The sequence below is a fragment of the Echiichthys vipera genome, assembly GCF_963691815.1.
Source record: "Echiichthys vipera genome assembly, chromosome: 5".
NCBI lineage: Eukaryota > Metazoa > Chordata > Actinopteri > Perciformes > Trachinidae > Echiichthys > Echiichthys vipera.
In genome coordinates this window covers 22,783,701-22,807,996 of record NC_139830.1, presented here as the reverse complement: position 1 = coordinate 22,807,996, position 24,296 = coordinate 22,783,701, and the positions used below count along the sequence as shown (strand labels likewise).

At 37.7% G+C, this 24,296-nt stretch overlaps 5 protein-coding genes across 8 annotated transcripts in view; 3 read left to right on the top strand and 2 right to left on the bottom strand.

The window, feature by feature from the left end:
- Positions 1 to 4,422: 4,422 nt before the first annotated feature.
- On the bottom strand, positions 4,423 to 5,358 carry LOC310946831 (olfactory receptor 52B2-like; the record flags this gene model as incomplete). The annotated part of the gene is made up of 1 exon (XM_083913391.1): positions 4,423 to 5,358. The coding sequence occupies one exon, from the start codon at positions 5,356 to 5,358 to the stop codon at positions 4,423 to 4,425; it is 936 nt and encodes a 311-aa protein (XP_083769517.1).
- Positions 5,359 to 9,994: 4,636 nt separating this feature from the next.
- On the top strand, positions 9,995 to 10,924 carry LOC310946822 (olfactory receptor 13H1-like; the record flags this gene model as incomplete). The annotated part of the gene is made up of 1 exon (XM_083913380.1): positions 9,995 to 10,924. The coding sequence occupies one exon, from the start codon at positions 9,995 to 9,997 to the stop codon at positions 10,922 to 10,924; it is 930 nt and encodes a 309-aa protein (XP_083769506.1).
- A 2,855-nt stretch (positions 10,925 to 13,779) lies between these two features.
- LOC310947473 (neuronal acetylcholine receptor subunit alpha-10-like) overlaps positions 13,780 to 24,296 on the bottom strand; it is a gene marked incomplete at both ends in the record, with an annotated part of 167,853 nt that continues 157,336 nt past the window's right edge. Inside the window, 4 exons of the mRNA XM_083914266.1 lie at positions 13,780 to 14,480; positions 14,564 to 15,096; positions 15,683 to 15,837; positions 15,996 to 16,141. Coding sequence (XP_083770392.1) covers positions 13,780 to 14,480; positions 14,564 to 15,096; positions 15,683 to 15,837; positions 15,996 to 16,141 — 1,535 coding nt within the window. The remainder of the gene's footprint in view (positions 14,481 to 14,563; positions 15,097 to 15,682; positions 15,838 to 15,995; positions 16,142 to 24,296) is intronic.
- On the top strand, positions 17,841 to 20,241 carry LOC310946862 (post-GPI attachment to proteins factor 2-like; the record flags this gene model as incomplete). Its single annotated transcript, XM_083913433.1, has 6 exons — positions 17,841 to 17,972; positions 18,243 to 18,414; positions 18,501 to 18,750; positions 19,640 to 19,746; positions 19,841 to 19,949; positions 20,111 to 20,241. Exons 2-6 carry the CDS (start codon positions 18,247 to 18,249, stop codon positions 20,239 to 20,241), a joined length of 765 nt encoding a protein of 254 aa, XP_083769559.1. The 5' UTR covers positions 17,841 to 17,972; positions 18,243 to 18,246.
- The window catches only part of stim1a (stromal interaction molecule 1a), a 28,920-nt gene continuing 27,596 nt past the window's right edge, over positions 22,973 to 24,296 (top strand). Inside the window, exon 1 of one of the 4 annotated variants that reach the window (XM_083914259.1) lies at positions 22,973 to 23,138. The gene's annotated coding sequence lies outside the window, so the exon portion shown is untranslated. The remainder of the gene's footprint in view (positions 23,139 to 24,296) is intronic. The other 3 variants (XM_083914260.1, XM_083914261.1, XM_083914262.1) reach the window with 3 other exon arrangements.

Genomic DNA, 24,296 nt, shown 5'->3' with positions numbered 1-24,296 from the left:
TGTATCACTGATCAGCTGATCACAGCAAACGAAACCCATTCAAAGTGATACGTCACCTCTTGAGTCTCGTAAATCTCTGGCCTTTTTTTGTAATGGAAACACGGCGAGTGAATGGCCTTTTGAGAGGGCATGCCCTGAAACTTTCCGGGCAGCCACTCTATTGGGCTAGTGGAAACACGCCTATTGAACCCCAAGTAGGGCTGGGCCTAAGGATGATGTCATTGTCCATTAGTAATGGCTGACAATCATCATAACTCAACCAATGGTTTGTTTGTTTGTTTGTTGCGTTTATTTCGAATATTTCTCCAAAAAATAATAATACTGTCAGACCCAGGCAGGAAAGAGGACTCAGATGCGGAGGTTTGCGGATCAACACTGAATTTATTATCTTGACGACTAGGACGCACAGGGAAAAAAAGCCATAAACAAAAAATCACTCCGCACAGGAGGAACAAAACCAAAGTAGTCAGAAAAAGCCAAAGTACAAAATAAAAGCGCTCCGCACAGGAGGAAAAAACAAAAGGCAAAGTTAACAAATAAAACTCAAAATAAAAACACTCCATGCAGGAGGAATAAACAAATACAAAGTGAACAAAATAATTAATTAAATAAAGACGCTCCATACAGGAGGAAAAAACAAAGTCAAAAAGGGAAACAAGGAGTACAAAAACCTGAACGATGAAACAAAGAACTCAAGAGCATGAACAAGACTGTGGAACAAAACACCGGATACATTCGACGCAGGGTACGAAATAATCTGGCACAGAACAGGGGGAAAGACACGGACTTTATACACATGAGGGAAGGGGAGCCACAGGTGGAAACAATCAGGAATCAGGGAATGACGTCAGACCGGTGACACAAGAGGAAGGGCAAGTGACCTGGAACGAGATAAAAATACAACAGGAAATGCACAAGACAAAAACCAAAAGACAAAAAAAACTCCCACCCCTTATCCTTCTTTATAAATTACAACAAAAATAGAAATGAGCTTCCTAGCCCAACAGATCTCTTATATAAAAAAATAAAATAGAAAACGCTTTGCTGAGTGCTAAGCAAAAAAAAAAAAATATATATATATATATTTGCATATGATATCCTCAACGAACAATAAAGTAACACACATATAGCTGTCCGTGTGTTTACCAAAAAATGTATACGGGATTCAGATACACACAGAGAGATATAGAGAAAAAAATATCCACCCCCATACTTTACAGTACACCCTATCACACCCTTATGCCCATTATACCACTTAGTGGTCCTGAGTAACTTCATCCCTGTACCTTGTAAAGATCACATCCTTATACCTCAGTTTAAACTGTTTTATGTTTGGATATTCCTTTAATTCTTTATGAAATCTGTTCGAAAGCCTCACCCCGCTGACTGAAACACAAAAACCTTTACTGATCGTACGTACTAGTGGAATATTGAAATTAATTGTCCCTCTCAAATGGTAACCCCCTTCATATATGCTGAATAATTTCTGTATGTTTGTAGGTAATAAATTACCTTTACCTTTAAACAAAATTTGAGCTGTTTGATAATTGACCTTATCTGTATATTTGAATAGGCGTGATTGCAGGAATAATGAGTTTGTGTGTTCCCGGTAGTCGGCGTTATGAATGACACGTATGGCTCTTTTTTGAATGATGGTTAGTGGCTGTAGTGAGGTCTTGTAATTGTTACCCCAAATCTCAGCACAGTATTTCAAATACGGTGAGACTAAGGAACCGTACAGAGTGTGGAGGGATTTGTAATAATAATCATCTAAAACCTTTTTTGCTTTATTTATTATTGTGATGCTTCTTGAAACTTTGGTTTGGACATGTTTAATATGTGCTTTCCAACTAATTGTATCATCTATGGTTACCCCCAGGAATTTTATTTCATGTACTCTTTCAATTACAGTTCCCTCTATTTTTAATATTACCTGTTTATTTGTTCTACAATTTCCAAACATCATCATTTTTGTCTTACTGAGGTCGAGTGATAACCTATTTGTGTCAAACCAGATTTTAAGTTTATTCAATTCTATATTGATCTCCTCCTGTAGTTTTTGTAAATCATCCCCTGAACAAAAAATATTTGTGTCATCTGCAAACAATACAAAGTGCAATATCTTAGAAACATAACATATGTCATTGATATAAGAAAAAAATTGGGACCCAGCACTGACCCCTGGGGAACCCCACAAACAATGGTTACATTTGAAAGAGAGCAAAAGACAGACGTGTAGAGAAGGCAGACTAATGCAAACATTCATTCATTCATTCATCTTCAACCGCTTGTCCCTGTCGGGGTTGTGGGGGGCTGGAGCCGATCCCAGCTGACATCAGGCGTGAGACGGGGTACACCCTGGACAGGAGGCCGGTCTATCACAGGGCACATAGAGACGAACAGAGTCATCAATTACATCAATAACACGTGCATGTCTAATGCAAACAATGTTTCTGTAATAGTATATCATGTTATAAGAATAGCCCTTAAAATTTAACTTAAACTTCATTTTACTTACTTGTCACAGAGTAAACACTCAGACAAATTCATTGATTGCCATCACAGTGGCCATATATTGGCAGACAAGCTAGTGACACCACTTGTGTATTGGAAACAATTCTTTCTTCTTTCGTATTGTGTAGCGATGTTTTGGTAGACCTAAAAAGGGAGAGAAATAGTGGGCCACACTACTCTAAAAAAATAGGAAATGTTGTGTGTTTTGGCTTATACGTTGGGTGAGGAATTTTTATTAGAATGGATGGGCGCCATTGGAGCCAGGTATCGCAACAAATCCTCTAATTTGAATGACATATGTACTGTCACTTAAGCTTTAGTCCTTACAGTATACTCAGTACACTTGGTGAAAGCAGTTTATGTTGGTGCTTTCCACACAGCCTAATGTTCAAGGCTACTAACTTCATTACACACAAATGTTTATTACATTTGTTTTGAGATGTTGGCATCACCAGTGCCACAGACTATTTCATAATGATCTGCTCTGCATATGGTGATTAAAACATTATTTTGAGAATCCTGCTGTTTCTGGTTCATTATTAAGGAACTAATAGTGGATTTCCCCATAAAAAAACTCTGTAGCTACTTCTTAGTTTTGTAGAATTCTGCTTTGCCTTTACTTGGCGGGACACATAAATGTTATATAATAGGGAATAAGGGACTGCTTAGTAATTGCTCATTGTGAGGCACAATATTCTTACTAATGTTTTGTAGAGCTCAGCAGCTAATTTAAAGTTATAAAAAAACGACAGAGTGTCAATTCTAATTCTAAATCTATGAACTAAACATTACTAGGTGATTTTATAATATAGTATCTTTAACTATGTCCTTGAGTTTCTCAGGAACTCACGTGTAGTGATTCTTCAGTTACCTGAGGTGGAATCTTACTTTACAGTCAAATGTATTGTAAATCAGGTAAAAACTATGTCGTAATCATGTTTTTTTTTATCATCAAGCAAAATGTTTTTGGGACTTACATAGAGAGGAGAAAAATGTCAAATATATACTACTGCCATTTCTGAATTTAAAGCTTGTCGTCAAGCTCTTTAGCTGTGATAAGTGTTGGTGTGAGCAGGCAGAAACACAAGCACATTTGTTTTCATTAAATGATTGAACAACGTAAAATATTTCAGAATATTTGAATTTACTAATGGGACAAACAGCAAACATCAGCACATCTTGCATATATTGTTCTCTGTCATAGTAACATTGTGATTAATGGATGTAACTTTATTTGAAGAAACCATGTAACTATGGTGCATGGAATGATAATTAAAAAGAAATGTGAACACTTATTTATAGCAAATAATATTGAAACATAGGATAACAACACGTAAAAAATGGTTAAATGTCTGAAACAGTTTTACAAAAATACTTTAAATGAAAATATAATGTATTATAAATGAAGTATGAGACTAATATATCCATTAATAATGATTCAAAGTGGTGTACACACCCATAAATGAACAAAAGAAGAGATCACAATAAAATAAATAAACCTGTAACAGAAATGCAAAGTCAAGTAACATGATTATAATTAGAGTAAAATGCACTTCAATCACTTCATCTTATCATTATCAAAGACCCCACACTTAAAACTTGACTCAGTATCATTGACCAGGGGAAATAGCTGTATGTGCCCAACTTTACTTTTGTTGTATTGAGAAATATATGTCAGTAAACCTCAAACCCAGAGTAAAAAATCCTGTCCTACAACATTTCCATATATAATTGAGGGTTTCCACAACCAACAGAATTGTTGAAAGTGATTTTAGGTTGTGTTCAAGTTAATGCACTTGTTGTAGTTCCATGCATAGTTGATATTCTTCATACTATCAGAGACAACTCTTTGATAACATAGTGTTATGATTGTGAAATTGAGTGCTGTTAGCCACCTTGTGTAAAGAGTTATACAGATACTCTATTTTTCAGGACACTCAGGAGAGTGTTTCGTATTTCGCTTGTATACAACCCATATACAATTGGATTTAGAAGCGGAGGTACAAGAAATATTAACATGCCCATTATCTTTTGCAAGTCAGTTGAGACATTTTTGAACCTATGAGATAAAATTGTGAAAGTCCCAGTAAATTCGAATATTATTAATATAAGCAACTGCGCAATGCATGTGTTGACAGCTTTCTTCTTCAATTCAGACCTCCTTGTAACCACACATGTGATCAGAATTTTCACATAGGAAAATGTCTGAACAGAAACACTTACAGCTTGCATGACTGCTGTGTTGAATAATCCTATGATATTATTGACTGCTGTGTTTCCACATGTGAGCTTCAGTAGAGATGGGTTATCACAGAACACATTCATAATGACAGATTTGCACCTGGGAAGCCTTGTCTGCAAAGAGAACAATGATACAATCAAGACAAAATCAAGACCCCAAACTAGAGAGATAATACAAATAACAACTCTAGGGGTCATAACAGAGTTGTATCGTAGTGGCATGCAGATGGCAGCATAACGATCAAATGACATTGCTGCAAGAATAAACAAAATCCCACCACCATACATGTGGAGCAAAAATGCTTGTAAAACACAGAGAGGATAGTAAACCTTATTTGTCTCAGTAACGATGTCAGAAAGCACTTTTGGTAGCATTGCTGTTATGCCTATAAGATCATTGAGGGGGAGACTAAACAGGATGAAATACATGGGTTTGTGGAGGTTTCTCTTCAGAATAATCAAAGTCAACAATGTCAGGTTGCAACAAATGCCAAAAAAATAAATTGTAATACCAAGAAAAAATATGGGGTACTTTCCACCAGGTGGAATAACAAATGGGTCGAGGGTTAACTCAGAGCTGAACCCAAAAGATTTGTTTTCCATTTTTTTCTCTTCTTACTCGAGATTCGTAAAAAAAAAACAGTGCTGAAATTCCATTATTGAAAATTGCATCTAAAGAAGTTACAAGTCAGACATGTCACTTTTAAAGAAGTTCTGCATGCAATGACGAGAACTGGCCTGCCCATCCTGCTTTATACAACTGTAACTTGTTTACGTCACCTTTTGCCTCTGGGATTGTCATTGGCTTACTCAAGTTGAATGATATCAGGATTACTGTAAATCTAAAGTTCTCTGCCCCCAGTTCTCTGAGATAAATTTGTAGGACAAAAACGATTGAAACCAAACAGGAATTGATGGTAATTTTTATTTTTTATTAAATCCTCTTAGTTTATTAGCATTCATAATGTGTAAATCACTTTGATTGGTTTTCTAAATTTTGATGTTTTGTGTTTATGTTCAAATAAATTACCCAATTGTGTCCCCCAATTACTAAACTACAATCAAGTTATGGCAGTAGAGCAGTTATGGACTGATGTGGCTAGCCAGTGTTTAAGGCTTTACTTTAGAGCTCCCCCCAAATAACTAAATTCCCAGCAAATTGATAAAATGAGATTTCTCTCTGCAGCTAAAGGAGATGTAAGAAACTAATTAACTATTTAAAATGATATATCAGCCTTTTTTCAACTGCATGGTATGGTCCGGTACTTGACTCACTTTTGGTTTTTTTAATTAAATCTTCATTTTTTTATTCTAAATTTGGTAATTTAATTTTCCACTGCAGAAATTACCCCGTCAATTCAGGCAGAATTATTTGCTGATCTTCATCGCGATGTTGTTTTAAACTACTATGACATCATCTTAAACACAATACAGAAAGCGTTGCTCCATGTTTTCATCGGTGAGCAGAGAAATGTCAGCAGTTCTTGGTTGGGTTTTGCACAATACCATTTTTAAAATAAGTTATTTAACACATTGCTGTCACTATTGATAGTAGGTAGGATAATTAAAAATGGCAGGTTTGTGCAAAATGTCCTGAATCACGCTAGTGATGATTCTCTCTGGTCTGCAAAAAAAACAATAAAAAAAGAACTATGGTAGGCCAGCAAGTCCATTGGGACACAGAAGAGCGTAGTATTGCAACTACACCAGAAGTATCTGATGTGACTTTTTGAAAATGCAGAGCTGTAGCTGATTTTGTGACCACCTGCATTTGAACAGAACGAGAATTAGTAGAATTTCCAAACTCCACAGCATTAAGGAGAATGGTCTGTGTATACCTTATCATTCTGAGATAGCGTGAAAAAAAAAAAAACTCTGCCTTGTTTGTATTTCTTTCTATCAATCACACGTGTCTATGGCGGTGCTAAACCAGCTGTGCTCTTGCAAAATAGATAGTGGAGAAAACAGAAGGGCCCTGAAATCTGGAAGGATTACATTGTTACATTGGTTTTCCGAGTGAAGACATACGTGTACATTCATATACGCATGGAATACGTAACAGAGTGGATACAATGAAGTTTACAAAACAGGTGCTAAGCTTTTTTCAAAAGCACTTTTTTATCCAAAGGAGTGATAGAAGATATTTTCAGTTTTAAGTTAACTTAAATTATAAAGAAACCATGGTATCAAGTGTCAGTGGCCTATGGTTGGCCCTCAATAATTGTCTTTTATTTGACATTAAAACAAGGCCTTCATCTTTTCAATCACAAACATTAACAAACATTCTTGGTTTTTCCTTATAACCAAATTATGTTTTTACATCACTGTAAACTGTTAACTTGACAGTGTGTCTGTTTCAGAGTTTGAATTTTATAAATCTAGCAATACAGTTGGATGCTGTTTCATGGTGAACAATCATACCTGATATAAAAACCACATAAGACTTATCCATTGTTTCAGCTAAAAGGCTACTGCCGCAGTAATATGTAACTATGATACACTACAAATTGGCACAGTTACATCAGCTAAACGCCTCATTACTTTGTCAAAACACCTTTATTAATGAGCCCCTTTGAGATATAATTTAATGATGTATTATTAACTGTCTCACATTGTAATTAATCCCTGGACAATTAGTAAAGCTCCGGTTGATAATAAGCTTCCTTGTTGTTTGTTAATGAAGGATCTTGCTTAATAAAACCCAAGGGAGGCTGTAACCTGTGAGGCTACATGTGACATAACAACGTGTAAACATTTGTCATTTGTAACTTTAATCCCAATGTGTAAATATCTAAAACATTTGAATGGTGGAAGTAAAACTAATGAACTATTTAAAATGACATATCAGCCTTATTTCCACTGCATGGTTTGGTTCGGTTCAACTCTACTTGACTCACTTTTGGTAGTAGGTAAATTTAATTTTCCACTGCAGAAATTACCCCGTCAATTCAGGCAGAATTCTGATCTTCATTATGACATCATCTTAAAAACAACACAGAATGCGGTGCTCCATCTTATAAAATGATTTAATGACAACTGGTCATGTCAAATACATTAAACATGTATAAAGTGTTAAACAGCCTTTTCTCATGTGTTTATATGTCCCAGAGGGGGAAAGAAAACATTGAAACAGAGCGCTAAAGTGGTCATATCGGACCTTTTGGGACAAGGACCTTGTTCATGCACACAAAAGAGCTGTGAGGACATTGGGACATTAGGAAAGACTAATCATCTCACCCAAGAGAAATTGATATGATGGACCCTTGAGTTGCTTTGATAATTGATTTGACCATCTAATTACCTTAACTGGACTTTCTCCTGTTCAACAATTGAAATATGATACCCGTCCTAATCATGATCATTTGGTTCAGTGTATGCAAATCTGTTTGCACGCTCTTTTGTTATTGACATGAGTTTTGTAAAAAGGGCAAAAATCAATATGGAATTTTTGAGACCAATACCTAATTTAGAGGTGCAACATTCATTGATTACCTCTATGGCAGTTGATATAGTGATTTTTTTTTTTAGCTGGAATGAAAACAACCTTTTATACGTGAATTTTGCAACTATATGAGTCTGCAAAGAATGCTTTCCGACAAACTGTCAAGAGATTCTGTGCTGTAGATACTGTATGTTCAGTATGAGCCAATTGCTGATGATTTAAATTAGAATAATAAAAAAAAGAAAAAATCAAAAGCTATATGACACCATTTCTAAATCATCCCAAGCATTCCTGTCTGCATTACATGTTCTGTAAAGAAAGGTTTTCACAACGGCGCATATCAGACTACATTAGCGCTGATACCCAGGCTGATAAGTATAATAGGCCGATATCAGCCAATGATATCAGCCAGCCAATATATTGGTCTGGCTCTAGTTTCGCCCCAACCAAAACACAAGTGAACTTTAAACTCTAACCGGTCCCGTAGGTGGCCCATAGATCTGTATCTCTTTACATATAAAGTCATGGGTTTTCTTTGCTGCCATAACTGAATGTTTTGGTTGTATTTAAAAAAACAACAACATATTCATAGTCGTAAAAAAAAAGGCTTTAATCATGTATGGTCCCTAAAGTAGATGTGAGATAGTTTTGTGCAGTTTACATTGTTATGTTTTGTTATTGGAAAAAGTACCCAGTGTGTGAGAGTGTGTAACTGTAAAGCTGGTTGTCAAGGTTCACTAAGCAATACTCATCCATAAAGTAACTGATTGTCTTACCTCAAAATTGTATATTTCTACATCCTCTATAGACATTTTGTGATGCCTCGAAACTCTTTCTCAAAGCACAGTGTACAGGTACTTACATGTACATAGAATTGTATTGATTTTGAGTAATCAATTAATATAATTAATATACAGTACTTGGATTTCCCTGGTGAAAGGTATTGAAGAAAACACAGTAGGTCAGGGTGACTTTGGTTACAAAAATGAATGTGATGTCCCTCTGATTACCTCTGACCTCAGGGACTTTTTGAATCTTCACTTGCCCTTGACTCTCTGTCTAAACAAGCTAATAGGCTATCAAAAGATTTTCATCCTGACAACGTGCCTTACTTTTGTTAAATAAAACACTGAATTGAATTGATCAGAATCAGAATCAGAATCACATGTCACATGGTCCTCAAACTGAATAAAGAGAAGACCAAGCTCTAGATGCTGAGTTGGGATTCCCACCTCCACAGGCAAGGTACTATCATCTAGGGGAACAGGGTTACAGTATTTCAACAGACAACACTGTCTGATACTATGCCTGGTTGTAGATTTTGTTGAGCATATTGTATGTTTGCACAGGATAAAGCTTAGCATCATTGTGTTGTAACATTTAATGTCACTTAAACGTACAGAAAGTGACATCTTTATGCTTATTTTTGTGTTCAAAATGTAATTGTCCTTGCAATCACAGAACACATTTGTGACATGGTTGAAGTTTTTCTACCTACAGGAGAAGGAGACTGAATAATTGTCAAAAAGTAAGTATTGTCTTTACAAAAAAGCATTGTATCAGATGATGTTTTTATTGTTTTCTGATTTGTTATTGTAAGTATTTTGTTTATTATTCATATTTTACTCTTTTTTTTCGTTTTATGTCTTTTTTGGATAAAGAATGAAATGGGAAAAAACAGAATGATGCAGAAATCCTAACATTTGATGTTTTAATGCAGAATTTTATTTCCACCCATCACTACTAAAGATTTTAATATTTTTTTTCTCTCTAAGGTCTTTCATCTATTGAAACAGAATGGAGAACAATATGACAAGTAATATCCTAGAGATCCAAGGCTTTGACATTTATCCACAGTTCACGTACCCTCTATTTTTCTTACTGCTTTTTGTTTACTCTACCCTGCTTCTTTCTAACATTGGAGTCCTTGTGCTTATTGTCACTGAGAAGAATTTGCATCAACCCATGTACATTCTGTTTTGTAACCTGTCTGTCAACGATCTAATAGGTAACACAGTCCTACTGCCTCGGCTGATGGCTCACATCATTTCAACAGAACGGTTTATCACTTACAACCAGTGTGTGGTACAAGCCTTTCATAGCCACATGTTCGGATCAGCCTCACATATGATACTCATTATTATGGCAATAGACAGATATGTTGCTATATGTCACCCTTTGAGGTACAACTCAATTATGACTACCAAAACTGTGATCGGACTGTCAGTAACTGCATGGGGGGTGTCATTAGTGCTGGTGTCTGTTTTGATAGGTCTCACTGTGAGGCTGTCTCGTTGTAGATCGGTTATACAAAATGCTTACTGTGACAATGCATCACTGTTCAAGCTTTCTTGTGAGGATGTGTCAATCAACAATATCTATGGACTCTTTTTCACTGTGTTGCTGTTTAGTTGCTCAATGGGAGGCATAGCTGCCACCTATTTCAGAATAGCTCTCATCTGCTGGGTCAAGAAAAACAAAGAGTTGAAAAACAGAGCACTTCAAACCTGTGCCAGCCACCTTGTTCTGTATCTAATTATGCTCTGGTCTGGGTTTTTAACAATCATATTGCACCGTTTCCCAAATTACCCAGATTTAAGGAAAATTGCATACATTTTATTTCATGTGGTCCCAGCTAATTTAAATCCAATCATTTATGTAATGAAAACAAGATCATTACGTAAGAAAATGATCCAAATACTGCAAAGAAAAGTGACTTCAACCTAATACCATCTCTTTTCTGTTCTGTTCATACATTGCTACTTTGAACATAAAAACATAACTGTTTTTACTTGTTCAAAAACCTCTGTATCTCAAACACAAAGAAATTTTGATTGATTGCAATTCTTTCTGCATACTCTTGTATGTGAAATTCAGATTTGTTTCAGTGTCTTAAAAACTGTCATAAAAAAGGCAAGAGTTGTCTGTTACCAAATTCCATATGGTGTATGGATACATTTGTACTATTCTTTTTTTTTTTACTCCACAAGCAAATTATGATCACAAAGTGCAAAGACGATAGAGTGTGTGTGTACTAGTGTCTTTTTTGCTTCTGTAAAAATATGATATTGTAAAGTGGGGGTAGGACTATATGAGCACTATGCGTCTGCATTCTTTGATGGAATCAATCATTTATTTATCACTTTGTGTTTTATCTTTGTTCTTTATCTGATTTTTTTTTGTGTGTGTTACAGTATGTTGATTGTTCGAGATAAATAAAAAAAATCTAATCAAATCTCTTGTTGAAAGCTCAACCAGAGGTCTCCCCATTTTGTGGTGTGATTAAATTACAGTTTAATTCTGAAGAAACGCAACTCTCTATTTGACAATACACATTTCTCAATTCGTTTTTCCAAATCAAAACTGATTTATAAAACGGTTCTGCTGATAAGGCGATTCTATTTTCCTTTGAGTTCAGATGAGTCATAACCTGTTTTGCAACATAAAGACCAGGGATAATACACATCAAGAGCTAAGCAAATGGTGGTGATCCAGGAGATTATCTGATAATCCATGTAAACTGCATTGACATCTCCTGCTCTGATTTCATAAACAGAAGCTTGCGTGGTTGTATCTTTTAACATAGTGGAGATCAAAATCAGAGAACAAAGTAATATTTTTTTATTCATTCTGAAATACTGTTATTTTTTTACTGTTCATAATTTGATAGAATATTTGCTGTAGCTATGCCACTGCTGTGCTAGCATGTTTTTTTTTTTTTTAAATAACCAAGGCACTTCAACAAAAACCTTTATTTTTGTGAAAAACACAGTGAGCAAAATTAGAAAAAAGTAACCACTGTGTCAGAAGAGAAGATGTAAACAATGTTTTCTTAGTGCTATAGGATTCAAAAATGAGAAGAGGCCCTTGCTTTGAATGACTTTCGCACATCTGCACCCACAGGACATCACTAGTTTCTCACACTGCTCTGGTTTGATCTTGGTCCATTCTTCTTTAGTCTCTTCCACAGTTTGGTAAATGTAGTGGGTTTCTTAGACATTACTTTGTTGCCAAGGATTTTCCAGAGATTCTCCATGGGGTATAGATCTGGGGCCTCATTTATAAAGCTGGCGTACGCACAAAAGAGGGTGCACGCCACTTTCTAAGCAAACTTTGGGATTTATAAAGAGCAAACTTGACTGGAGAATGTGCGGCCCACCACGCACACTCTGACCCAGGCATACACAAAGAAACTGGAGAAATGAGAAAGGCGACACCGATTGAAGAAGGATGAAACATGAGAAACTGTGTGAAACTGAGACCATTGTGTAAAACAAATCGAAATATTCCCTCTCATTAATCATATGAAGAATTCACAAAAGTCATTCTTACAAAAATACACAAACAGCTGATAGCAACAGCATTGATAAAAAACAGCAATAAGGTGTAGGATCATACACTTAAATAAAGATATGTTTGAAAAAAAACCTCTTAACTCATAAATATGTTCTGTGATTATTAAACAATACTTCTACTACTACTATTCTCATAAATAATACGGTGAACAGAACAAATGTTTCCATACTGATGCTGTTATCGATGCCTCCGTCTGGTAGATAGGAGCGCAGTTCAAATGTGGTTATACATCACAGTGCTTAATACAGTCTTATTTAAATGGCTTTAGTTCGTTTCATCTTTGTTTTCAATGTGTTTGATTTTTAAATTAGATTAGATCAATTCCCCCACCTGTAGCTTTTTATATCAATCAAAACAAATGTTTAGAGATGAAAAGGGTATTCCATCACAATTCATAATGACGCACAATCGCTGATTCACTCATGTTGCTATAAGAGCACCAAGTGAGAATGAAAATGCTTTCCCTTTTTCATTTCGGCCACAGTCCGACCTTCTGACACTACATTAACTGTGTCTGCAACATGTTGCCACTCTACGGCGTTTTGTCTTTAGTAATGTCCACACTGTGTCTTCCTAACAACATATTTTTTCACCTCTCCAACAAGAACATCAACTTCACATTGATTGATATGTCTTTTTTTTGTTTTCCTCTCTGCGTTTGTCATGATGTCAGTATGAATGGATATTCATTTGGGGCGTTTCATTGACTATTTATAGGCATCTATGGGCGTGACATGAAGCTGCAAAAGCTACGCCACATTCAGAGTTGATTGTGATTTACAAAGGGAAATCTCAGTAGTACGTGCATGCGCACTGTTTTATAAATCCCAATATTTTTATGCGCATGCACGTCCTATTGTCCGTATGCTTATTGTTTCAGACACAAATAAATAAATGTACAGAAACTAATCAATATTTTATTAGTAACTTTCACACAGTGTTGGGACAAAAGTTGGGGAATGCAAGTTGTCAACAACAAAATCGAAGAACAGAAAGTTAATCAAAGATCTGATTTTATTTATAATTAGGACTGCAGTAGGGTGGGTGATAGCATGGCCTCCAGAATAGACCATTTCTAAGAAGTTAGGAAAATAATGCAATCTGAATTTTGATTCAATAACTGGATAAAGTGTAGTTCTTAATGAATCCTGTACTAATCTGTAGTAATCTTTGTGTTATTTACACCAATTAACACTGTCATTTAGACCACCTTCTCAGATCTGAAGTTAGATGACTTTTCCCATGATAAGAAGGCTCATGAGAAACACCATTATGAAAAATATCCACATGAAGAAGCGATCTAAAACCTTGGCTACTTTCTTCCACTCCCCGGTCCTTTTCTGTGTTGCCCTCTGATCTCTGTAACAGTTAGCTATGTACTCAATGTTACGCAGCAGCTGCTTCTCGTTGCTTTGGATATTGCAGGAAACATCTCTTTCTTTTCTCTCTCCATCACTCACACCTCCCTTTCTGCATCTCTTCTGACCCCCCGTATCTCCACAGTCCATGCTCATGAAAATGCCATTTTTCCAAGCGCTGTAGTTGTTGGTGGGGTTCTTGCCAATTGAGCCTATCGGGCTCAACATGTGATCCATGTCATCCCTCTCCTCTGTGGTCATGGAGCCCACTGTCTCTTGTCCTCTCTCCATTTTGAAGACACAATCCTCTCTGCCTGATCCTGCCTGACCATTTGTGGTGCAGTTGGTGTTCTTTACAGGTGGAGGCTCCTGTTTCTCCGGCTGTGGTGACAAGCAGTTCTCTCCGACTTCATAAACAAAGCACATTCTGGCCATATACTGCAGAATGACTTTCTTGGCCCACTTGGGAACCGGCTTGGCATCCGGGCCACAGTGGTGTATGTTCATGATAAAAATGGTCAGGGCAGTGGAGGCAGTGATCATGGTCATCGTTGCAATGTAATACTTCCCTGTGGAGGAGGAGACAAGAAAATCAATACAGAGTTGTAACTGGCAGTCATCACATGTTAGCATTTGACCCCAATTACCTTACCAATAAGTGGCACATTCTCAGAGGGTGGCATGATCTCTGCGACCAACAGCTGAAAGACGGTGAGTGCCAGCATCACGGTGACACCCAAAGACACTTTCTCTCCAGAGTCAGCAGGCAGGTAGAAGCCCAGTGGAGCCAGGAAAGAGATCATCACACATGGTATGAGCAAGTTGAAGACATAGAAGGAAGCTCTTCTCTTCAGTTTCAGTGTGTAGGTAACATCAGGGTAAGGGTCTGCACAGCAGCCATACTGGATAACGTTCTTCTTAGCCGGCATACCCAGCACCTCCCATTCCACATTATCCACCAGGTCAGCAAGGTCAGCACTCTCCATGGCGTTCAGGATGTCCAGCTGATTACCGTTGTAGGTCCAGGAGCCGTATGTGAACCTGCACTGCTGAGCATCGAAGGGGAAGAAAGACACGTCCACTTTGCAGGAGCTCTTTGTGATAGCAGGGGAATCCCACATTATCTGGCCATCATGCCGGATCACCACATTGGTGTCCATGGAGCCAGTAAAATGGTCATCAGCACTGGAATACAAAGATAACTTAGAAATTGAGTTTTATACCAAGAGTTAATAGATATTATTGGATACCTTTAGAAACTCATTGAGGATTCGTTGTAACGTCCTGAAGTAGACGGAGAAAATTTGAGAAAGAAACTTGATCAGGATACAAAGGCACAAGTACACCAGCTGAGGGAAGAGTCAACACATTTAGGAGAGTTGTACTCACTCCTCAGTGTTGTGTCTGCATTTTATATATTTTTAAGTAAATGTAAGTGCAAGTTTCACTAAGTGTTTCTGTTATGTGGTTAGTGTGTTATTGTAATCAATGTAATGTCGTCAGAGGCCTTTCTAGGAATTCTTGCTCCCTGGCCTCACATCTGCTCAGGTGACACTTCCTTCCTCTATCTTTTTGTTAATAATGTGGTACCTCTTTAATTGTAAGGTTTCAATATTCAAATATTCAGTTTTTCATGCCATTACTTCAATATAGAAAGCAGACAAAGGCCTGGACACTCCTATAAATAATGGCTTCAGGGAATGTTCAGCTTGTGCCCTTTATACTGACCAACAGAAGCCACACTGATTAACCCAATACCAGTCCGACCTACTTGTTATATAGGACTATATCAGGTCTCCATACATAACTACTAGGTATACGGATGGTATCGAGTCCATCATAATCATCTTTTTTCCATTTGAGGTGGGCATCAACCCACACTTGCCGTATCCATAAATATGCAGTCAAAATTTGGTTTCGCTCATCCTGTAAAACATTGAAAATTGTAGACAATAATTGAAGACAGCAGAGAACATATTGCAGTTAAAACCGATATATGATCAACAAAAATGTCATTATTGTGTGCACATATTCTTTTAACATATACAATCTGTTGGTGACTTGTGTGCACTGTGGTGTTTTACCATGTCGATAATTTGTGACAGTGTAACCTGCAGGGTCACATTCAGTATGGTGTTTGTGTCCTCCACAGGCCTCAGTGCACTAGTATAGTCGGTGAATAAATCATTCAGGAGCTTCTGAGCGTATTTCCCCTGAGCACACCAACAAGCTAGGACAGGTAGAGAAACAATTTTCAGTTATATCAACAAAGCACCTGTTGTATTTTAGTTAATCATGCTACATTACTTTTTCTTTGTGTTTTTACAGGCACTATCAAGTATTTTCTCAAAAGGTCATTCTGATGTGATCATTTTTGATCAATCCTTTTTTTTGGCCAGCGACATTCAGAGCAAATGCATGGATGCTGAGGTGCGAAGATGCAAAGAAAAAATGTGAATTCATGACAGATGGTGAAAGGGGACAAAGAGGGATGTCGAGCTGGATTGACCTTCTTTAAAGCTCTAGAGTCTAGAGAGATCAGGCAAATCTGCCATTACATACCATCAGTGACTTTCTCTGTTCTGACGTGTATGGAGTTTAGCATGATCAAACACTATGACAAACAACATACTCTATGATCATCAGATCGGCCTAAACAGGCAGAATACATTTTTTAAAAAAAGTTAAATGCTATCTTTAGGTATCATCTTTCATTACAAGGAAATTATTCATGCCCTACAGTGCAAGGTACCAGGAACTCAGACATATATGAGTAGTATTGAAATGGAGACACCTGTTTTTATTCTAGCCAGAGCTTGTACCCGGTGTCAACAATGGATTTGGGCAGGCCAGATGTTAACTCTAAAACGCAGTTTCAATAAAGCCCCTGAGCTGGATACAAACAAGGCCTATGGGATTATGATGAAAGCAAATCCGTGAACAACTGGTTCCAAGTTTGTAGATTCTGGGCAACAGTTTGTATGGAAAAGGAATGGGAATCTGAGAGGAAATGGATGATCTATAAAATATTAAAATAAACATTAAATCAATAATATACAATATTTTATGATTAACATCTCGTCCTCATCTTAGCTGGTTCAGGTTACCTTCAAATTCAAAACTGCAGTAAACTGCAGCAACTTAAAAGTTCAGAGTCTTACATCCCATGAGGTATGAGGTAAACTAAACTAAAATGAATGGAAACTTACATGGGAAAATACCGACACACAGAAGCAGGAAAAAAAAAGTTTGCCGTCTCCATCGTTTCATCTTGCTGAAACAAATTATCTCGATCCAAAGAACATTTGAGCTGCTGAATGCCTGACACGATTCATTCGTTTAACATCAAAAGCAGAAAAGAAACCAAATCTTATTAAGAGCGAATGCAGCTGTTTGCGGGCTGCCGAGGTCACTGGTGCTACTGATAATACTGAAGAGAAGCGAAGAGAGGAGAGGCGGGGCAGCACCACATGTTAACATCATAAGCCATCGGACACACAAACAGCAAGTTACACGTAGGGCCTATAGTATGCATGTTTGCATATGATGTTTATGCAAAAGGTAAATAAGTAAACGGAAATAAAAACAGATTCTGCCTTTGTTCGGGTGCAGCACCACGGACATCCCCAGATTCGTCCCGTATAACAACTAAGCAATATGTTTTTACGTTGTGGACGATTATTATTATTAAGAGACATACTGTATTTTACACATTATTTAACATGTGGTATGTCACAGGTATCTGTGCATCATTTCTGATAGGCTGCGCCGCCCAAACGTAGCAACCTCAGCAGCACTCTCCTCCTCTCACCTTCTCTTCCGGGTGCTGATGTTTTAACGCTCAAGGAGGAGGATGCTGCGTCCGCGAGCTGTTATTATCTTTCAATGGATACAAAAATGGCACAGGAATGCAAGATGGCTGGATGATCACTAGCATTTTCTAAGGCATTTGACTTATTATTGGCATCCGGAACATTCAGCGCCACCCTGCAGCCTGGTATCATGTTATTGTAATAGCGTAGTTGTTGACAAGCCAAGTGCGTGCAGTTTGTAAAGTGGAGGTAGGTTTTTTACGGTTTTTAAAACTTTAGATGTTCATTAAATGTTTGCGTGGCATATGCAGTAAAATGTCCCCAATAATTGAGTGAATATTGACGGTAGACCTAAAGGCTATAATAGTTTACAGTTTTACTTATCTCCATAAATGCATCATATGTAGCCTATTCGATTTGGAGAGGTTATTCGGTTATCCATGCGATGCATTGTTTGCCTATGTGTCTATGATAGCCTCAGCAAGATGTTTTTTAAATCAGACCTTTTCACTGTTTCAGCAAGATGCTACAAGGCTCAAGTATCTTGGGGTATGAGAGGCCCCTGGTCATCAGGGTTTCATTCACCACCTGTGTGGTGGGCACAGTGTCCCTGCCACTGCTTGGATTAATAGCCTGTGTCTTCATATCCTCTGTTTTTCATTATGAGGACTCTACTGGTACACATTGCCAGGTAATGTCCTCATTTAGTAAACAGATTCATAGTTGTATTTCCATGCTAGTGACCCTGCAAGGCTTAATGATTCTGTGTGTTTCCAGGTTCCTAATTACCTGCCATCTATCAGTGCCTCAATAAGCCTGAGTCCTGAGTGCCACATATGGCGGTTCTGTATTGGACTACACTCAGCACCAAGGCTCCTGGTGGCAGTAACCTACTTCAAATTTTACAAGACCCGTTTTGCCTCGAGGTTCCCAGAGAGTTCACTCAGTTGCATCAACCTGGCCTTTTCTGTTTGTGAAAACCTCGGCCTCTTGCTTCTCACATACGTATCATCCAGTGAAACATACTGTGAGTAATCCAAAGTTTTGAGTGGAGAAGTTTTGTTCAAACCTCTGTTTTACCATTGAACCATGGCACACTGTGAAGCTTTAATTAACCTCCTAAATTACCAGAAATTTTTATTTGATTTTACAGGGGACATAAACTCCCTTTTCAGTGCTCGTACTTATACATCTGGGGTGCCCACCAACCCAAAAATTTGAAATAAGGCAATCCAGTCAATTTTGTGTGGGCTGCTTGGATCAGAAACATGGGTTTCAGCAAGCCACTGAGATTTGTCTCCCCTTCCTATGTCATTTGCAGACTCATTGTATCCAATGTCTGAGTATCTCCACCCACAGCCTAAGAACTGTCCATGCATTCCAATATTTGTACTACCACACTGTCAGTATGCCAAAAAAATACCTGTGATGAAATGTCAAAAGCACTATGTCCTACTACAGTACATCCAGTCAGATTTTGCAGCATGCAAGCCAGCATGCTCTTCTGGCTGTTCTGACCCACAATCCTTTGTGTACTGTATATATTGCCCATATATGTACAAGAGGGCAAAGTTTAATTCACAATGTAGTAGTAGAAGTAGTATGTCCCACTTCTATACTGCATGCAACAGTACCTATATAAGGAAAGCTGCAGTACGTACTAAAAGTAAAAAGAAAATTGGGGGTTGGCGCAGTGTTTCAGACAGAGAGTAAATACAGGTATATTCAGACTGGCAGTATGAGAAAAAATAATGTTGTTTTTTAACATTGAAGCAAACACAAAGCAAGTTGAGCCACTGTGGCAGGCTCGTTGATGGATTGATTCAAAGTTGAACTTTTATTTGGAAATTTATCATTACAATTATTGTGCTTTACTGACCAAAGACCCCTCTCTTTGCACGTTTTTTATTCCTTAGTTGTACATAAGGAAGGTTTTGTCCTCTTCATTATCAGTTCCCTTATCTACATGCTGATAACATGCCGTTTATGGAAGACCATAAAGAAGTATTCATTAAGTCCTGAGGTAAGGAATGTCAACACATTACAAACTGAAATCCCTCATGTCATTTGAACTTTTCATTCCAGTTCAGTATTTTTGGTTTGTATCTCCCATATAGGATGCCAAGTCTCACCATTGGAAAGTGCGCTTCTTACTTCTCAACGTATCTTTCTGCGCCCTCGCTGGATTCTTTTATTGGAAACACAACATGTACTGTGAATCAGGAAGTAAGTATTAAATCAGTTTTATCATTTCAATTTAATCTGTGAGGGCAGATAACAGTGCTTAATGGAGAATTACACACAAAAATGTTAACATATGAACAGTATTGTAAAATTTCTGTCCAAAACATATTTTTATCAGAAACCCATGCTTCTTCTTTTCACAGGTTACACATTATTTGCCCTGTTTGAGTATCTAGTGGTCTTCTCCAATATGGCTTTCCATCTTACAGCAGTGTGGGACTTTAAGAGCCGGGAGGTCATGGTCATTTCATCCTCCGAAGATAAAGACTTCTGACTAGAAACCCAAAGTGTGAAATGTACAACCACACAACCACCTGATGTTAACAGCCTTGGTTCTGCACAAGGGGGAGTGTGGGGTGAAGGCCTTTTTCATATATTTCCATGATGACTGCTCTCAAGGCTTTAGACTCTCCTTAGATAGGCACATGTGCTACTATACAGTCAATTTACAGAGCTGTAAGTGTATTTATTGGCCTCAGTGTTTCATTCATGGGTGCCTTCGCCCACAAACAGTACAGTATGTAATGTAATGTGACATTTTAACTTTTGTACAATGCACATCAAAGTGTATGGCCATACTGTATGTGTGCCAAAGTAAAGTGTCAGTCCTTCAAGTATGCCTTGGTTTTCATTTTGAAATACTAGAAAGCAGGGTGTCCATTTCTTTTGAGCGTTCACAAGTTTTAGTCTGATACTCTCAACACACAGAAACAATGCAAAATTAGAGAACAGTAACCACCGTGTCAATGTTTTCTAAGTTCTATAGGATTCAAAAATGTATTTAAAATCATTTTTTTAATGACGTCAGCACATCTGCGCCCACAGGACATCACTAGTTTCCCGCACTGCTCTAGTTTGATCTTTGGTCCATTCTTCTTCTCTTTCAAAGTTCGGTAACTGTAGTGGGTTTGTTAGACATTACTTTGTTGCTGAGGATTTTCCAGAGATCCTCTATGATGTTCAGATCTGGACTCTGGGCTGACCATTTCAGTGTTTCAATATTCTTGGCTTCAAGGAACTGCTCAACCTGTTTTGCAGTGTGACAGGGGGCATTGTCTTACATTCAATTGAAGGCTGATTGGGAGACAATTGCAGTTAAGGTATTGCATGATGCCAAAGGAGGTTCACATAAACATTCGCATTCACCCTGCCATGTAACTGCAGAAGAGGCCCAACTCCTGCTGCAGAAAACATCCCCCAAACCATGACACTTCTACCTCCAAATTTAACTGACTTCTTAACACACTTTGGATTCAGTCTTTCCCCAGTCCTACGCTGAACATATTGTTTCCTATCAGACCCAAATAAATTGAACGTACTCTCATCACTGAAGTGCACTCTGGACCAGTTCTCCTCTGTCCACACAACATGCTCGTCAGCGATATTAGGTTTGGTCACTGCAGGTTGGCCTTTCAGTCCAAATTGTCCTGAACAGTGAGACACTGTGTACCGAGGCAGATCCTTGCCCTGTTTAGCATTTAACTGGTGAGCAACTCCAACTGCAGTGTTGAACTGTTTCCCCATTGAGAGTCTTTGCATAATCCTGTCCTCTCGTGCACTTGTTTTACGTAGATGGTCTGCCTTTTTGAGGGACTTTAATTGTGTGTCCTTGTAAAGTTTCAATATTTTCGAAATCACAGACTTGGAACGGGTTTCAGTCACCTTAGAGCGGCTTGCCATCTTGCAATCTTGCCAGGAGAGCTGCCAGATAAATAGGGTGTGTCCAACAATTAAGGAAATTGTCAACAAGTGCCTGAAAGCGTTCTCTAGTTCTACTCATTGGGTTATACCACAGCAGTGGTATTGCCACAGCGGATATTCTATCAAATTCTGAACAATAAAAAAAAAACAGTATTTCAGAATTAATTGAGAATTGATACTTTGTATTCTCTTATGATCTCCACTGTATTATACATATCACATTATGTTAAAAGTATGCAAAATCCATCAATCACGTGTAGAGCATAACATGGAACAACGTTAATTGCCTCAACATCAATTTAATTATTTTACAGACAAACTCTTCAAATATATCAAAGTTAGTTTATTTATAACAATTAACTTACAATTGAAAGCAGGATTAGGCCCTTACGATATCCCAATATGAACACAACAACATATTTAACCCTAGAACACTATCGCTCAAATTTAAAACACCATCACTAACGCTGGGTCATTTTTACCCGAGATAATACACCCAATAAAAAGTACTTGTCATCAAAATATGTCAAAACATGACAATACATGACAAATTTGAGTAGTGTCCTTATATTTTAAACTGTGTCATGTCTAACAAAATAAAAGAAAAGCATCATGAGGGGACCATTGGTTTTTGGTCCACCCATTCCTGGTGAAGACAACAAGAACAAACAACACTTTCCCTTGGTAGAATCCACCAAAAACCTATGTTACCTTCATCACTATTGCTGGGTGAAAATCAACAAACATGTGCCTGTAGGAAAAAGTGTGTTTTGGATTAGGAAAACACCCATGCCATCACAGATGTCAAAGACGATGCTGAAGCTACCCAGAGACCCATGACACAGATGAATGCAGCATAATGAAAATCACATATATTTATTTGCTCGGGTGAAAACAACCCGACAATGGTGTTCTAGGATTAATAGGCTTTTTTCGAAGCAGATTGCCTACTTTAACTTGTAATTGTATAAAAACTCAGGTGTTACTAATAGTAACATGTTCTATTCAAATGTCCAAGTAAACTTTGATAGTGTGACAGTCTGTTTTAATTTTAACATTTCAGAATGTATTTATCTTTTTTAGAAGCCCTCATGCCATACTGTAGAAGGACGGTTGAACATTGGTGTTAACTGTATCTTGGTGCTTTGCGTCATAATGTGATGGCTTAAACAATCCACTAGATGGCAGACTTCAGCTATTTCCTTTGACGTGATGTAACGTTAACCACTCCGGATGTTAGGGGGCGACACTTGCTGGTGATAACCAGGGGACTTTGTTGTGTAGAGGAAGACGAGCCCACTGTCTTTCCACATTCTGCGGCTTTTTTGGTCCAGTCTCGGTCGGGGAAAGACCGAGACCTTTTTCGACAGGAGGTGGACGTCGCTCTGCTTCAACCCCGAGTGACAGGCATCTGCTGCAATGTTAACATAGAGCTGAAACTACACATCTGCTGGCTCTGATACATGACAGGTAACTAACTTTATTTTTTAGGTTATTCAGCATTCCGTTGTTGTAGTAGTAACATTTTTATCTAGCCTAGCTAAAACTAGGCTCTTTATTAACGTCACGTCCCTCGTTTGGTTTGCTGACGTTAAACGTCAACAATGGCTAACGTTCGTCTGTAGAAAAATGCAGTATTAAGTCGACACCTACATACACTGGAAAAACACGGAAGCGTCAGTGTTTGTTACACCCTCTTTGTTGAATATTTCACTTCGTTTCCTAGTTAGCCAAGATGTTTAGCTAGCTAGTCGGGCTTGCCAGACAGCCACTGCACGCACACGGACCAGTCTGCTGTTACTTTTCTTATCTTATTTTTCTTCCTGAAATGAGAAGAATAAAAAGAATCCCGAAGGTAAACAGACAAAAAAGGGTTCAAAGGCTGAATTAAAACCAGGTATTAGCAAGCTAATAATTGTGCACCCTTATTCATTCAGGAAGAAGAGGTAACGTACACGTGAGAAGTGATGGCATGTGTCCACCGCTGCTGCTGCAGATGATCTTTATGTAACTAAACGTATTTACTGGTTTGGCTCTCAGCCGATTAATGCAGTTTCTTGCTTAGGGGTCATATGTTCTGACAGACAAAGTGGCTCTTGTTTTAATTCCGAGCAGTGTTTTATTGATAAATCTAAACACAGAGGCGGTACTAGAGTCTGGTGGGGCCCTAAGCAAAAATTCACAGGGGGGTCCTCGAACCGGTGTCAGATCATTATATTATAAGTAATCTGACACCAAAAAAAATGTGAAAAACAAAACTAATTAAAAAGTACTCATTTTAGTTGTCATTTGGTTTGTTTCAACTGAGTTATGCATGCCACTTGTAATTAAGGTTGCAAAATTCTGCAAGTCTTTACAGTTGGAAACATTCATGGAAATAACTGAATTTATGGGAATAAACGGGAATAAACCTGGAATATAGAAAATTGAAAGTTGGTCATTTTACTTGATTTTTGAAAGGGGGTTGAGTAAAAATTATTTATTGTTGAATAGAATATTTAAAACTTGTTTAACTTTTACTTGCAAATAAATCTGTTGAAATGTAATGTTTAGATTATTTTGCATGGATGTCTGCTTATGACAAAACAAAATGTTTTTAATTATGTTTGGATATGATACAGTTTTTCA